The sequence below is a fragment of the Sinocyclocheilus grahami genome, unplaced genomic scaffold (genome assembly GCF_001515645.1).
Source record: "Sinocyclocheilus grahami isolate Dianchi unplaced genomic scaffold, SAMN03320097.WGS_v1.1 scaffold1495.1, whole genome shotgun sequence".
Classification (NCBI taxonomy): domain Eukaryota; kingdom Metazoa; phylum Chordata; class Actinopteri; order Cypriniformes; family Cyprinidae; genus Sinocyclocheilus; species Sinocyclocheilus grahami.
The window spans coordinates 42,350-60,335 of record NW_015506674.1 but is presented as its reverse complement, the minus strand read 5'-3'; the positions used below and the strand labels follow the sequence as shown (position 1 = coordinate 60,335).

Here is a 17,986-nt window from a genome sequence, read left to right as displayed (position 1 = left end):
AATGTTGTGTGAATTGTTAGAAAACCACAGGGTATGATTAAAAAGGTCAGCGGCAAATGGGGTCAAAGATGAAACTGTATGAACTGTAAAAATTTTACGTTGCATTACAATGCTTTACCTGAACACAATGCAAATCAGGTTATATAACAAACACCAACTTAACATCAGTCACATTTTCTTTAAATTGTTTTTATTTACTTGTTACATTGACTAACATAAATAAACAATTTATTTATGGACAAAAGGCACACAGTTCAAATATAAACAAGGAGATCATATTTACAACTTCGAACAAATAGCAAGTATGGAACGCAAATGGCAGCAATGGGAACGGTGAGTTTTTGGGGGAAAAAAGAATAAGAATGTGAAGCTGCAACAACAGCCTCGAGTCATTGACGTGCCTTTTACTAATGTGGGTTCCAATCCATGGTTATCCGTGGAAGCCACAGCAGAGACACTCATCCACACACATGATTCGCACACTAAACTGTCCAGCACAGAGGAGGGATGCCATACACACAATCCCCATTTGTATTCACAGAGGCTTGAGAAGACGCGCACTGAAAGGTCACACAGAAACCCTCACACATGATTGAGGCTGGGAACCATATCCGAACGTATCCCATATGGTTCATGAGTTCTATTCGGATTGCTGGTGCACAACTACTCCTGTCTCTTTTCAAACTGGCAGAATGTGCACATGGTCTCTTGTGCAGGAATCTAGATGTGCAGTGATCTTCAAATAGCCACCGTATTGCCCACCTCTTCATACTGAATGATGAAGTAAGGATAACTCTGATCATCGCTGAAGATGACAAAGATCTGCGGGTCCATCCAGTTGTCCACACAGGAGTCAAATAAGTCGCTGGAGGTGTCTCTTGGATTCAGGCAGGGTGGGCGGCGCATGGAAGGGTTGCCCACTGTGAACTTGCCCGTCAAGACTTTGCCCAGAAACATGTAGTGCACACCACGAGGCGAGCGCTTGGAGAAGTTGTGAGAATAGACAGCCTTGCGTGCAAAGTAGCTGCCTTGGCCGAACATGGTGGCGTGCTTGCCGCACACACGTGGGTCGAAGTTGTGCTTACAGATGCCCTCCACCACATCCTGGGATGTGCCGTGGAACAGGTGGCGTTCGTTCAGCATGCAGTCCATCTCTGACATGTGCCGTGACATGTACTCCTTCTTCCTGTAAAGAGAAGGAGAAACAGACATTTCAGTTAACATTGTTAAAAGCCAAAACCAGAAAACGGGAGTTAGCATTAGACAAAAGTAAAGACAGAACAGACAAAGACTGTGTAAGGCAACCAAGATTCAAACCAGTTGGCCAGTAACACAATGCGTGGCTTTCATCGTATTGTAAGAACAATAATTTTATGAAAGTAGATGAACAATTGAAATTAAAAGCATACAAACCATCAACTAAAAAAAAACGTCTGTCACAACCTTCCAAAGAATAAAATGTAGCATTATATGTTTATCTAGTATATCTTAATGTGATTTACAGAGGCTAGGGATGCACATTACAATCCTAGTTGATACTTGATACTGATACGCTGATAGTTATTTATGTTCTGGACAATAATTGATAAATTGCAGATATTAAAATTAGACATCTTGTATAAAGAAATTAAAGATACACTAAAAATTCTAATTAATAGTTTTACATGCTACATTAATATTTTGAGATATGCTAAAGATGAAATTTAACAGTTTATTAAATCATGCCACAAAATAGGCCTGTGAAATGAAAAACTCATAACCCTTTCACGAGTAAGTTTAGAATATTCTAGCTGTCCCCCAGAGCGAGTTTTTTTTAAGGTGACCTCTATTTTAGAACATTTCCCCTTATTGTTTCCATGGTCACGCATCATGCTAGTCACGTGACACACTGCAGCCACAATAACACTGTATGACAGATGGATCACTTTTAATTTGTTTTTCCTTTTTTAATCAAAACTTGCTTACCATGTCATCAACTGTCTGATATTCTGATTTTCAAATACGTGTAAGTGAGTCTGTTTTGTCATTTAAAAACCTTTATAAATGATCTTGATCTATAACGTGAGATGGGTGCCGTCATGTTTGTTCGCACTGCAGTTCAGAGAGTCCTGTCAGTAGGATTTACAGCACGTAAATTCATCAGTTTCTCCCGAAATACATGCAAGTAAGTGGCCGGTGAACTGAGAGAAGAATAGAGTGAATTTCAGTTACTTACACTATGTGTATCTGATATGAATAAAACACGTCGGCAAATTATATTAGAATGGATTCTTATTGCTGCATCCATAGACATCAGTGTGTATTTTACAAACTCTACATGTATGGTTTTATTAGTATTTATGTTAATTTAAATGTCCAAAACTTAAAATAAACATTATGTGGTTGAAAACACTGCATAGTTGTGATTATATGACAAGCGCTGAGCGCATCCTTCTCTGAATTTGGTTTGAATTTGGCAGTTATGTGACGCCACCGAACATTCTACATCCCATATGTGGGACCGTACTCCCATGGGCACAGAAATAAAAATCCCACATGTGGGACCACACCACATCGTACTGTTAATTCTTTGCCTTTACAACCTCACATCTGGTAAATCTTCTCAATTCAGCCACCACTGACAGGTGTGGCAAAAAAGTGAATTTTGAACCCTGATGCCAACAATTACCGTATGCAAACTTCTAGGACTAAAATAAAACACAACTTTGTTGTGTCAGAGCACGCCAGCTGCCCTTGCACAAAAACAAGACAACAAGCCAAACTCTGGAGCACTCAGCCTGTCATCTTGTCAAATGGAAACAGAGAAGTGAGAGGGTACAGAAAGGGTGAGTAAACAGATGAGCGCCAGGGACCTGAGTGAACCCAGTCAGCAACAGGGCTTGATTAGCCTAGAGTCTGTGCCTCTATTGTTGTGGGCCCCGCAAGGTCAGCCTGGCTGAAAGAAACTCTCTGATCAGTAGAGTACTCAGTGTGACACTGCCTGGCCCCAGCTGACCTCAAGTGACCCTACGGCCATTGACAATGCCCAGTTGTCACAATCATCGACTGACACGCTCACGCGCACATTGCCGGGGAGCAGTGACTCCATATGCGTCAATAAAGTCATCACTCTTGTTGTTTCAGCTTCTCCTTTCATCTCCTTTAAACTCTTTTACACCAAGCTACTCTGCCATCAGTCTGTTTTGGTCTTTCTTTTACTGATGCAAACAAATCCTCTTTCATGCTTACCCAGTGACATTCTCTCTCTCTCTCGCTCGTTGGCCAACACCCTGGAAACACTCAGAACTATTGTACAAAAGATCTTCACCTGCACAAGCATATGAACACACCAACCTTTATTCCTTCAGCTCTCTTTCCCAGGCTACTACAATAAGTGCTTGCTAGGATGAACTAATCGCTGGATTTGCCAAACGTTGTGAGGTTCACTGCACTGAATCTTTGAATGATATTCAAGAGTTTTGTTTGAGACACATAGTAGCATGTAAATAAGATATCCGCACCTCTATATTCAGTTGGCCTCTCAGGGATATATAGGATTTCAGATTTCAATTCACCTCAGTAAGCCAAGCAAAACAAGCAAACTATACATGACTGTTTTACATATTGATCAGTCTATTCTTGTCTAAGTGCATGGTTCTTGGCTAGAAGTTTTTTCTTTTTTAGAGTTGAACAATTTTTAATTTGGTAATATTACTGTTTTATTATAATTTCTAAAACCTGTCAAAAGTCTTAAATCATGCAAATATGTAATTTTATTCTATTGTATTTATTGCCACCAATACCAGTAAAATGTCACGGTTCTCTGTACCAGTTTCAGTACAAAAGCAAAAACTATTAAAACTATTTCATTGAAAATACAAAAACTGAAAGGCTGGTGTAGGTTTTTTTTCCAAAGTACCAGTGCTTTTGACAACACTATTCTATTCACACCTATTTTTTTATTTTTTATTTTACAGAAAGAACCAATTCTACACATAATTTTGTGAAAAATTGTTCATCACTCTAATAGTCAGTAGAAAAAAAATATGTTATGAACTTAATACACAGTACATTACAGAAATGATTAGTTATTTGATTTGGCTTCAGTACAATGACTATACAAAAGCTATTACTTAGTTTTTAGAAACAACATTTTGTCAATAGTATCACGCTTAATATTTTCTTGCAGAGTATAAATGGGTCGGTCTTTACACATTAAAATATTTAGCTGCCTTCATATATTAAGAAAGAGGGTTCATTGTATTTAAAGGCACAATATGTAAGATTTTTTTATTAAAATATCCAAAAACCACTAGAACAGTTTTATATATTTTGCTGACTTGTGTACTTACATTATCCCAAATGTTTGGAAGAATGTTTAAATCCAGAGAAATAAGCAATTTTAAGTATTTTAACTAGTGACACGGACCGTGTCTATAGTGTCATTGTGTCGCATACCATTGACATCATACACCCTCGATTTCCGGTTTTGTTTTGTAGAAAACATGGAAACACCAAAGACGCTTTAATATGCTATGCATTTTATTAGACAGGTGACGACCGCACAGAGTAGCATTATAACAGAACGTTCAAATGTATCTAGTATGATAAAACAGTGCTGCTTACTTCCGCTGCTTTCCGGAAGGAGCGGAAGCGGTCGAATGTGGTATAATAAAAGCTCCGCTGCTTTCGAGCCGTGTGTCGCGCTTGTTCAGCTGCCTCGTTTTGCTTCGACGGCTTTCCGCCTCACTCTGCTTCATACTACGATGTTAATAAATCTTTAATACATTAGCTCATCCATGAACATGATTTCTGCCCGAGTCCCATAGCATTGCTTCGGCTGTGGGGATGAAGACGACAACTCCAATGATTCCACACGCAGTCACACCGTCATCTAACATCGTAAATAAATTCTCGTAAATAAAACAATTCTTTGTTTGTTTTGAATACGCGACCTCTAGTGGCAAAAAATTACATATTGTGCCTTTAAGTGTCCTTGGCATAAAAAAAGTTTGAAAATGCCTATACTACACTACCAAAATGTAATATACCTAAACTGTCACCACATTATTATATTATTTACAAACATACTGTCTACTGTGCGTTCGGAAACAGCAATCACTCCAGCTATGGCATTACTAGACACATGGAAATATGCACGGATTAGTTAATTGGTCGCCTGCTTAACATAGCAGTGAACAAACACGCACGCACAAACACACCTCATGAGTCAACAGCAATATATTTTTCTTCCTGACTCATCCCTTTTCTGTAACCTATTGTCCTGAGGGGCACGAAAAGTCTTATTAAATTACACCAAGGCCCCACCACTAGCACCCTTTCCTCTCTCACTCACTTCCTCTATCATGTTCCACATTTCACATGCTAAGAAGTTCACCTCACGGACCTACCACAAAAACACATCTGTTTCCGACCAACAAAACTTAGTAAGAACCGTTTACGCGGTTGACACCTAGCAGCATGAAAGCAAACATCAAAGCCTCAGAGTCTTGTTCAGGGGTGTGGCTAAATACTCACTTTACAGACATTTATGAAACACAGATCTGTCCTGATAACCTTCAACCAGTTCGTAATGTCAGTGTTTACTAAACACTGCTTTGGCCCCTGATAAATAGTCTAAACCAGCGGTTCTCAATTCCAGTCCTCGCGTACCACCGCTCTGCATGTTTTGCATGTCTCTCTTTGTTAACACACCTGATTCAGATCATCATCTCGTTAGAAGTGAGCTCCGTGCATGAACTGTGTTCCGATTGACATGGTCCCTACACAGTGTCCATTGCTCCCTACTCCCTGAGCAGGGGAAATCCGTTGAAGTTTACTTCACTTCGGAATATTCATTTACAGATTTGCGCTGCGCCGCTGCCTGCAGCGTCTTCACACACATACGAAACTTACTAGAGAAGCCTGAAGTTGGACATAATATACCTCTGTAAATAAATACAATTTAAATTCACGTCTCGCACACTTAAATGCCTTTTGTATGGAACATATACGCTCCCTTCAAACTGGAATCATGGCGGAATATCCGGTAATGTCCACTTCGCAGGGCACTTACAGTCAAATATAACAAACGTCTGCAGCAATAAGAGAAACATACAAAATGTGCAGAGCAGGGGTACGCGAGGAATGGAATTGAGACCCGCTGGTCTAAACAACTCTGAATAGCACAAAGGATCTAGACATTGTTTGAGAATCTCCTACCACACCTTTTGTACTTCTCCCAGAGGAAGGGGTTTTGGACACGGAGGATCTTCAGGATGCGGAACTTGGTCTCAGATACGGTCTTGTGGAAGAGGCTGTAGACAGTCCGGTAGCTGCGGTCGTCCCGGGAGACGGGCACCTGCAGGAAGTCCTGACTGGTATTCATGGGTAACCAAGTCTCAGGGTACACTTTGGAGGGGCCGCTTGACGTAGGAGAGAGAGGCTGGTTTCCAGAACTTTCCAGGGAGGAGAGAAATGCTGAGGAAAGGCCACCGAGAGTCCTAAAGAAGAGAGGAAACATGAGATTAATTCATTTCTACATATTTCATCATTTAATAAAAAATCATTTTAAAAACATGAATGGTTCTTTTTTTGCTGTGGTACTGAAATTGGTATTGAGAATCATGACATTTCACTAATTTCTTCTGCAGTTTTGGCACATGTGTGTTTATGAGAGTCTTGAGGTTGTGGTTAAATGGAGGTCAGGGTTCAGTCCTGTGAATAAACATCCCACTTGATTTCTAGCAGGTAAAGGTTATCCCTCAAGTCAGTGTGACTACCTTATGAGTCATCTTTGAACTTTTATCTTGTGCTACTTTCCTCTCTCGACTTGATTACCAGTGCTGGAACTGTGGTGATTCCTTTCCCATATATATTTTTAAAGCGACTGAGGAAAAGCAAATGAAAAGAAACTAGGGCAATCATTTTGAAGAGATAAGCAAACACTTTCTGGAAAGCAAATGTTAAGGGTCTGTTTGTTAAGAGTGTCTGTGTGTGAATGAAAGGGTGATTCATTCTGCTTGCTGAGCATTAACTCAGCTGGTGCAGGCAGCGGATCGGCCAAATTGTCAATCGCACTAATGAGTTCCACCCCTGTGCTCAGGACAATGTGTTCCTGACGCTGCAGGACCCTTTAGATGGGTGGACCAGCATTGCAGTGGCCTCTACCTGACAACAGGAGCAGACTGATGGGAATAAAGTTAACAATCCCTACTTGTCTTGCAACTTTTAAGTACGAAAGCAATACGATGAATAGCGTGTCTAATTTAAACATTAGTAGCAGAAGTGTTGGTGACTTCAGTTTATTTTTTCAGAATCAGTTTAAACTGCCTGTTTCAGTAAATCATTTTAAATGGACCAAACGACTTGAAATTCAACATTCAAAAATGTTTATACATATTGTGTTATATAATACTGTCAAAAGGCTAAAATAATATATCGCTCAGTCCTGATTCTGGGGGCGAAGACTACAGCTAGACTCTATTGGAAAAAAATAAAAAATGAAAAACAGGGCGGGAAAGATTCAAAACTGCTGTTTGCCTTAATTTACATGTAGCAATAAGGGAACATACAGAAAAATATCCACATGTCTCTGACCCTTCACAGGCCTGAATGACTTAGTAGATGCAAGAGATTAAAGACAGGACAGGAAAATGTTGCAAGAACAAAAATACTGAGCTAGCCAGAAATCTGACTTTCATATGATCACGTTAGACTCTCTTACACAGACCCTAACAGGTCTGGAACCCATTTAACCCTCGTCCCTTCTTCTGTACCTTTTTACATCTGTTGCATTCAAAATTTTTCTTTGTCCCTGTAAATAAGCACACATCATATTTCATTTTGACAACAGATGATAGATATAACAGAGATTGCTCTCTTTATGAGAATTATGACAGACTAGCTTTGGCTGCAGTCCATGTGCTAGCTTAAGGTGAGTTGGAATATTATGTTTCAGGAAAGTGTTCTGGAGGCACAAGCAGTACTTCAAGCAATTAAAATGAGATATACACTTGAAACCTTTCACTGATGCGAATTACGCAGAGTCCGGGTATGTTCTCGGTGAGCAGTGAACTGCTTGCAAGTTATCTTGGGGTTTCGGAGCGCATCCAGAGAAAACAATCTATATGTGAAACTCCTTTTTTTTTAGATGTTTTGAGGAACAAACCCATTTTTTGGAAGGCACAAAATTGGTTGTTATGGGATATTTAGAGTGAAATCAGTGGTGCCTAACAAGAGTTTTACGACACTTTGTGAGTGCTGAAGGTAAACGGAGATACTCACTGGAGGTAAGGCGTAAGCATGATAGAGGACCTGAAGAGCGGTCGTTTTTTGATCTGCCGGCGGAAACCGAAAACAGCATTTTGCTGGAAGCCCTCATAAATGTTCAGGATGTACTGATTCTGCAGTGTGATGAAACGGACCTCCTTCAGACCTCGGCCACTAGCCTCATCAATCAACCGAACCACCGGCTGTGAAACGGAGAAAGAGAGAGGAAATGAGTTTGACAGAGAAAGAGAGAACAACAGAACATTTAAATGTGCTCCGACTCCCACTAAATTCATCCGGAGCACTGGTCAGAATGTATCCATCATAGGAGATTTGTTTTAAAAGGAAAGCTTATGCAATGTTCTGATTTCAGGCGCTTGTGAGTAGAACAGGACATCTTCTCTGGTGTGTGCAAGCCAGTTTGACTTGAGACCCAATACACAAAGCAATCACACGTACTGTACATTTACTGAGCCAACAACACACACACACACACACACACACACACACACACTCTCTCTCAAACTCTGAGAACTGAAAATCTGCTATTTATGTGCGCAATCTTAGCACTATTTAAAAAGACCCTAAAAGGTAAATCTCACAAAATCTTTCAAGAATTGGTTTAGGTTTTATTTCCATTCTAAAATCACAAAAAGTTTGAGGTCTGCATGATCTTTTAATGTTTTAAAAGATGTCTCTCATGCTTACCAAGCTGGCATTTATTTGAGCAAAAATACAATAAAAACAGTAATATTGTGAAATATTATTACAATTTTAAATAACTTTGTTCTATTGTAATAGGTTTTATGATGCATTTTATTCCTGTTATAACAAAGCTGAATCTTCAACAGCCATTACTCCAGTTTTCAGCGTCGCATGATTTGTCAGAAATCATTCTAATAGGCTGATTTGGTGCTCAAGAAACATTTCTTCTTATCATCAATGTTAAAAACAGTTGTGCTGCTCAGGATTCTTTGACAAATAGAAACTTCAAAATAACAGCATTTATTTGAAATAGAAATCTAATGTAAAATTATAATTGTCTAAAAGAAATTATAAAAGAAGGGGAAGAATGGATCAGATTGGTGTGATTCTCACCTCTGAATATTCCCTCCAGCCAAAGTTATCTCTACAGTAGTATTTCCACACAGTCAGGCAGTTAGGGGTGGGGCTTGTGTTTGTGGGTGTGGCTGTGGAGCTGGAAGGCGTGGACAGACGCCTGACGAGGTCAAACTCCAGGTCACAAACTCGCATGGCACTGAAGTCCAACGTAAACACTCGACCGCTGTACGTGAAACAAAAGTAAACACAAAGTAAACACAAAATCCCAAACACATGCACATGACAATCACTTACACAGAATAAAAAGCAGTTCAATAAAAACGATTCAATTCCCGAAAGCTAATAAATCTGTTCTTGAGCCATGACATCAATAAGCTTCCTACACCTAATTTCATTTCCACAAAATTCCTTGGGCATGTTAGAAAACTCTCCCTTGGTCTCTGTGGTCCTCAAATACTGAAAAACCCAATGAGGGGTGAGATTGTTCTCCAGACGGAGGGGAATGGAACGGTGACCCCCCTGACTGCCCCCCACTTTCAGACCTCGGCTTTTTAGGTCACCCTCCAGGGGGTGGCTCGCTAATAATGGCCTCATCGATCTCACTTACTCCCCAACACAAAGAGGATTTGGGGTTAAAGGTGAAATGTCTGGGCAAAAGTGGTTCAGATAATGCTCAACCCACATGCAGACCCAAAATTCAACTAGTGAAAGAAACCAGCGAAAGCCTATACAAGGCCCTTTTTAATGGTCAAATCATATAAAACCTTTACAAACACATATGCTCAAATTACTTCTGCTCAAAGATAGTCCCACACAAATCACAAATCATCCATTATTAATGCCCATTTGGGTTCCTAAGGTGAAACTGCAGAAAAAAATTAATAGAACATATAACAACAAGGAGTGAGAGAAATGACAAAGGGAACAAAAACCTCTCACTCAAGCATACCTGTAAAGGTCAAAGACCCAGACAACTGCTGTGTGCACTAGACCAAAACTGTCCGACACACTCAAAATCAACACACCAGAGAGTTCTGAGAGCTAATCTTCAGAAGCACACCAGAAGGACATGGAGCTCTGACAGGATGGGTGGACTGAGGCCTGAAAGAAACACTCGTAAGCAAACGTGGCGGACAGTCGCGAGGTAGACTAATCACTGGATGTCCAGAGCACAGCAAAGGGGGCCTAGCAGGTTGACGATCTCAACAACCTCACAAATACATACACACAAAATACAATTAAACAGCAAGAGGCCACTTGTGAGCATTAACGAGCCTTCAAAACATGGCTATAGTAGACTAAACATGAGCACAGTGAGCAAAAACAATCTATGTAGAAATGAATTGAAAAAAAAAATATTAAAAATAAAGCACCATGAAGTGCTGGGATGATCTCAGTCCTTTTTTATAGATTTTAATGGTAACCCGAAAGAGGACAGTTAAAATCTGGTGACATTTTGGGTTGTAACTTAACCCAACAAGGTAAAAATAACAGTCCCTGAAAAAGCTGGTTTTCATTATGTCATTACAGCGAGAATTATATTTTTTAACATTATGGTAATGAGAATGTATGACTATTTGTTTATTTGTAATGAAAATAATGTCACAATGCAATGCATGTATTAAATTGATTCTTTAGACTTTTGGAATATGACCAGGACATTTCTCGGTAAGAACCATCGTTTTAAATGGTGGAGGGAAAAAAGCATCTGAGAAAACTAAGTGCAGCACATGAGCTTCTCACAGTCAGAAGACAGCAAATAACAGATGGAATAAGCAAATGATGGTTATTCATTTTCCCTTAATCACGCTTACACAATGTCTTTTTATCTTTGAAATCATGCCAACAGACACCAAATCTGATCTAAAAAATGCATGACAAACAAAACCAGGCCCAAACTTCACATGCACACATGCATGTGTAAGAGAGAGAGAGAGAGAGAGGGGGAGAGAGGGAGAGAGGGAGAGGGAGGAAGATGCTTATCATTGCTATGTTAACTGACCTACTGAATTGAGTCAGCCCAAAACACAAGTATGCATAAACCAGCCATTCACACACACAATTTATGCATGTGCCATTCACATGTATAAACCAGCCATTCACACATACAGGGTTTTCCAGCAGTCCTTTCCAAAATAAAGCCCATTGTGTAAACAAGTTAAAGGGTTACTTCATCCAAAAAATTAGATTCTGCCATTAATTACTCAACCTCATGTTGTTCCAAACCCGTATGACTTTAATTCCTCCATAAAGCATAAAGAGTATTTGGAAGAATGAAAATAGCAATTTACAAATGAATCACATGAATTTTGAGTCAGCTTGTTGTTAATGAATCGTTAACAGCGTTACAGTTAACTAAAACTATTAACAATTGTTTTCATTATTTGAAATAAAGCTGAAATAAATTAAATATAAATATTCAATAACAACTAGCCAAACTGAACTGAAACAATTTCAAGCTGAAGTACTACAATTATTAAAATAAAAATACATTAAAGCTAAATGGAAATGTTTATAATGTTTACAAAATTACTAATCATTAAAATTAAAACTATATATGAAATAAAAGCTCCTTCAAATTAGTAATAAATACTACACTGCGATATAAATAATACTTTAATTCTAGTTCATAAAACCGGTTGGAACTGACTGACTGTACTTGATACACAAGTCACATGAACTAGTTTCAAGGCACTTTTATGTTTTTTTTTGTTTTTTTGTCATTTTGGTCCTTATTCACCTTATTCTTCTTCATTATATAGACAAGTGGCTGTAAGCCATACAGGTCTGGAACAACTTGAGAGTGAGTAAATGATGACAGAATTTCAGGCCCCGAACTCATCGCAAAACCTTCAGCATCTACCAAAATGGTCCTTACTCTCTTTTTCATAGCGAAAGACACACATTGTGTCCTCTCAACTGGAACACCATGGGCTTCAATCATACACACCCAGAATCACTCTGAAGCAGCATGTTCGGGACAGCCTGTCTTTTACAGACAGTTCCAGGCACAAACACACAAGCGGCTTCTGGCTCAGCCAACAAAAACCAACAGAGAGACCGACTCCCCATGCTAGAGACCAGAACACAGCCGTTTCAGCACTTCCATCAGGTCATCAGAGCCAAGGCACCAGATAATACCAGTCTAGCAGCCAAACTTGAACATTTAGATGTGTTAATGTCCCTCAGAACACTAAAAAGGACACTAAATCCATAATTGCTCACACCCCCAGCTGCAAGGGGACAAAATGTAGATTGTTTGTGTAATCTCACGTCTGGGGGGGGGGGGGGGGGGGGCAAGTAAACATGGGGAGAATAACAACTTTGTCTCATATACTGGTAACTAAAACACACAAAACCTGAACATCTAGACAGGGAATGTGAAAGTATAAGCTCAAAAATGTTCTCAGTTATGTCTCATAAAATGACACAAATAAAACAATTTATATGACATATAGCAAGAACATAAAGCTATTATGTGAATTGTATCCCTGCTTAAACCAACCAGTTTTTTTTTAGCTGGTTAAAACTGGTCTAGGTGGTTTCTAATCCGAGTCATGTTGGTGTTTATTGTTTAGCTGGTTATCCAGCTGGTGCCCAAAACCCCTTTATGAACAAGCCAGCAGATCAACCTGAGCAAGCTAAGCCCAGCAAACTGGTTTGGGCTCTAAGATTGTTATTTGTATTCTATAATAGTATTTATTAATATTGAAAATTAACTTTTTTAAAAATATTTTCAGTTTTAATTTGCATTTACATTTTAGTAATTTTGTTATGAGCTAATGTCATTTTTATCAGTATTTTGTTTTTTACATTTCTATATGGCTTATATATTTGTATTTCAGTTTTTGTAGCTAATTGTACTTAAACTTATTTCTGTCATTTTCTTTTTTTAATTTCAATAACTAAAAACAAATTTTAAAGTATTCGTTTCAGGTAATAATAACAAACTGGCTAAGATAATTTGGTCCTGTAAGAATTTGATGAGAAATGTTTGTTCATAATGAAATTTCTGAATTTTGAATAGAATATGATATGTTGGCTTTTTTGAGGACAGTCCTGAGCTCTTCTGTAAGAATAATGGGGTCTAATAAACGCAGGAGACGCAAGCAACAGTCTCTGTTTGCCCTCACTGCTGTGTAGAAGTGACAAATGAGACATTTAAAGATCTCATTTTGTGATTTTCCTCATCTACAAGAAGTGCAAAATATCTGAATCAATAATCCAAATCCTTCCCTTGAATGCAAAAGACAACCACAATATTATCAGATTTTCTGGAATCTATGTACAAAATGTCTGCCCTGACAACATTTCAGAAAATAAAAACGCTGTCCCTTGCACAACAAATGTTCATTAATCCACAGATGCAAAACTTAAGATAGGGCTGAGCTGGAGTTTCTTAACAGAATGAGCCACTCATGAGTTTCACAACCCAAATATCCTTCTGCAGGAATCATGTTGCCAGTTTCGCTCTCGGGAGTTGCTGACTCATGCTAAGTCATCTGCTCTCAATACTGCAGCAGAGACACGCTCGACAGTGCCAGCATCTCTCCTCAGGGCTTGTGACCGAGAAGGCCGGTGTGGACACCGCACTTTCGTTCCACCTGCCCTTCTGCATCTAAATCAGGAGCAAACCAAGGCCATTAACAAGAACGAAAGCTATCACTTCCCAGAGTGAAAACACAACAACAAAACAGATGAGAGAAAACTGGTTTGGGTAAATGAAGAGGCTCTTTATAACGACAGAAAGAAAGAGGGAGAGTTTGCAGTCTGTTGCTTTCTGTTCTTTCTCTCTGCAACGCTCGTTCTTTGTCCAGAACTCTCTGCTTGTACAATGAGGAAAGAACAGGGCATTCTGGGATTAAGGAGGAATGGGTGGTTACAGAAGTGACTGCACTGGGAGGTAAAGAGCTAAGACGACATGAAATAAGAGAGTCCGAAAGGATTACACAGTGTCTCAGAACAACCAGAGCTCTCTTGCTACTACATTTGTGTGCGATGCCATTTATGACGTAATTTCTCCGATGCGATTATCTGTAGCAACCTGGAAAGCTGGCGGTGGGACGTAACGTGGCTTGGATTTCACAACATGGTGCACTTTAGCACGGACACATGCACATTTGTATAGCGCTCAGCTCGTGTTACCTTTTTCTTTTGGATGTGCATCAAGGTATGCGACACCTAGCACGCAGTGTTTCACTGCAGCACACACACACATTCGCGCCGGCTTTCCTGACAGACTAGGTTTCACTGTAGCTCACACACTTTTCATTTTCGCACAAGTGCTCGCTTCTTTTTAAAGCCTGGCACGCCAAGCTCAAGTCGGCCACCTGTGCACCGGGTAACCATGGCGACCATTATCCGTCAGGGCGCCTGACGGAACGAGTTATAGCACGGTGATAACAATAGAAGTCCCAGTGCCCCCTTACCCTGCCTCGCAGACAAAGCGCGGTCACCCCATACAGAGGACCCCGAGACTGTTTCCATCCTCTCGTCCTTTCGGCCTCCTTCCGTCTCTCCGGTGCTAAAAATAACCTTCCGGCCATTAAATGAAGTGCAAAGACTGATTCTCTCTGCGCTCATCAGCACAACCTACTTATGAAGCCACAGGCTTTTCTAGTCCACATCTGCACACACGCAATTCTGAAAGCAAAAGAGCTGTGTGAGAATGGACAGAGAGACTGATAAGCGCAATATAGATGTGAATGGGCAGACAATAAGCAGGATGGAGAGACTGTAATTAAAGGCAATGAATGGTGTTGAGGGAAACAGAGAGAAGGAGAGGGAGAGGGGAGCGGTTGATAAGCAGGTTTCACCTCTTTATCTCTCTCGCTACCTGTGAGGTGGAGTCACGGATGAATAACCTGCTCTGCTCTTCCTGTAAGCCCTGCTAAAGTGCTGCGTCACTTTTATATCCCCCTGACCCAATCATGAGGCAGCGTTCATCGCCACGGTGACCATGACCTGTAACTGCCTGATGATTCACCAGTGTCAGGCGCTGAGATCAGCCAATGCACACACACACACACACACACACACACACACACACACACACCCTCATTTGACTCGACTCGGTGAGATGTAAAAAGATTGAGGACGAGGAGCATTTAAAAACACTATCCAGCAACGTTAAATGACCTCGAATAACCTGAAAATTAAATTGTTATATTAAAGGTATTTTTAAAAAGCCTGTTTAGAGATAAAAAAAAGAATAATAAGTAAAATCATTGACTAAAGCCATAAAAACACTATGTTTAGCCAACGCAGGAGATTAGAGGCAGTGGTAGACCTTACAGAGAAAACTGATCACAAAACTGCTATATGCGTTTATATAAAGTGCTTTCTGACCTACTGTGGAATGCAATACCACATGAAACAGATAAGAAAACTGTTTGTGTTCATGTACTAAGAGTATGTTTCAGGCCTTAGTTTCACAATTTTAAATCCCATGTACACAACCGCATTTAAATGAAGTTTGAAATACCCTAAAACTATTCTTCTGTATGCATACAGAGTCACTCCTGTTCTGATCTAAACCAGCGATAAGCAAAGCAACATTTTGCTGTCTCGCAGCTATAAACATGAAACATGGATGCCAACAGTTTGTAGTTTAAATAAATTTATATTTATATATCGATTATTGTCATAATATATTGTAATAATATGCTTATAATAAACATATTCCTAAATAAATAATGGGAGTTGTTGGGAGCAATTACAAGTCAGAAAATGTAAACTTCTGTGAATGAGTCAGATCAGAGATTGTCTTACTATAGGGAGATGAGAGGGTCTTTATTACTTACTATTGGAGAAAGCGTAATGGTCAACTTGGATCACGTGTGCCTTAATAACCAATCACATTACAGCCTTGAGTTGTGCGACACTCAATCGCCATTTACAGACACCATAGGAATGAATGAGAAGAGCTGTAAACTGAATCCCACTTGTCGCAATAAGTCAGTGACTTAGGCCAACTTATAAAACAACAATTTTTACGGTGTAAACTCTAAAAATAGTTCAATCCAAAGGTATTGCTTAGTGTAAAACATGTTGAAGATTAGCTGATAGGCTGTAGATTCATTAAATGATAAGCTGTTATTCTTCTAAAAAGCTGTTTATTCAGAGTAGTGAAGCCTCTCCTCCACTGACATCCATTAAAAAATAAAAAATAAAACACCTCTGGTCTCCTTTCACATGTACTTGCGGGTAATTGTAAAAAAATGGGTGGGATTTAAGCAGACTAAATGATTGGAAAATTCCATCTTATGTTACTAGAGTGAAGCCTGTTGTTTCACCGGAAGATCGATTTATGACATTTTGATTAAAAATCAATTCAAAATAAAAATAAAAATGAAATGCATGGATGAATTTTTTCACTATAAGATCAATAACATGAATTTATAGAAATAGATTGGGTGCATTTTCATTTCACGCAGACTTTAATTAAAAAAATCACCATTAAATTTTTTCCAGAGCTTTTCGACTGTAAAATTCTTACTTCTGTAAATAAACAAACTCTGTGTGTACAGAATGATATTAAGAACTCAGAAGAGGAGTGACAAGCACATTTAGCAGCAGTGTGTCACCAAAGTGAATTCAGATTTTTGACCTTGCATAAACTTGCCCAGTTTAGGCCATTCTCTTGTTATCCAGCACTTCTGCAAATCAGGGGAACTTGAACCCAGCTGGCAGACTAAAACACTATACAGTTCTGCTTTTCTGAAAGCTAAATCATGGTTCTGCTGATTTCACCAGCTTTAAATGCACACACGCCCAGGGTACTGAAGAGAAACAGTGGTAAAAGAGTCAAAGCAAGGGGAGGGAGGTGGCTGAAAGAGCGAGCGAAGGAAAGAAAACGCATGAAGTGTGAAGGATTAGCAGCCCTTAAAAACCTTGTGCGCCACTGAACATGCCCAAACCCAAGGTCTGCATCGGGACTGGCATGTTCCACATATACAACCACTTCTAAAAGACACTCTCCAATGATTAGCCTTTAACCCGGCAACCCTGTGCCCCCCTGGCACACATGCTCCAAACACCAGTGAAAAGGCACCTCTGAGCAAGCTGTGGTTTGCGGTGTCAGATGGTCGACTGGGAAACGTCGCAGACCAAATGCGAGAGGAAAGAGAGAGAGACATTCAAATTATTGCCTCTCATTCCAAAGCAGCACAATACAGTATGATCTTCTTACCTACTTAATCCCATACACACAAAACAACTCACTTTTTCGTGCTCAGCTTGAGCAGCCTGCATGCCAGCATTATTCACACCCAGCACGAGCGTCACAGTCTGAGAAGAATTCAACAAACATACACACTCATGTATGCACCTGATCACACACTACTAGGCTATTAGGGGTGGGGGGAAAATCTATACAGCATAGTATCGCGATATTTTCCGCGGCAATACTGTATCGATACATGGACGCCAAGTATCGATCTTTTAAAGGGGTCATATGATGCGATTTCAAGTTTTCCTTTCTCTTTGGAGTGTTACAAGCTGATTGTGAATAGATAAGATCCCTGAAGTTGCAAAGACTAAAGTCTCAAAACCAAAGAGATATTCTTTATCAAAGTTAAGACTCTGCCACGCCCCCCTAAAACGGCTCGTTCTAACACGCCCCCACATATCTACCTCACTATGTGGAAATATTAGCATAATGCCGCCCAAATGT

General features: G+C 39.7%; 1 protein-coding gene across 1 annotated transcript in view; it reads right to left on the bottom strand.

The window, feature by feature from the left end:
* Positions 1-200: 200 nt before the first annotated feature.
* Positions 201-17,986, bottom strand: part of LOC107570705 (TCDD-inducible poly [ADP-ribose] polymerase-like) — a 40,170-nt gene continuing 22,384 nt past the window's right edge. The window contains exons 4-7 of the mRNA XM_016256966.1: positions 9,349-9,535; positions 8,266-8,453; positions 6,207-6,482; positions 201-1,186 (exon numbers count right to left, since the gene is read on the bottom strand). Coding sequence (XP_016112452.1) covers positions 739-1,186; positions 6,207-6,482; positions 8,266-8,453; positions 9,349-9,535 — 1,099 coding nt within the window. The 3' untranslated portion in view covers positions 201-738. The remainder of the gene's footprint in view (positions 1,187-6,206; positions 6,483-8,265; positions 8,454-9,348; positions 9,536-17,986) is intronic.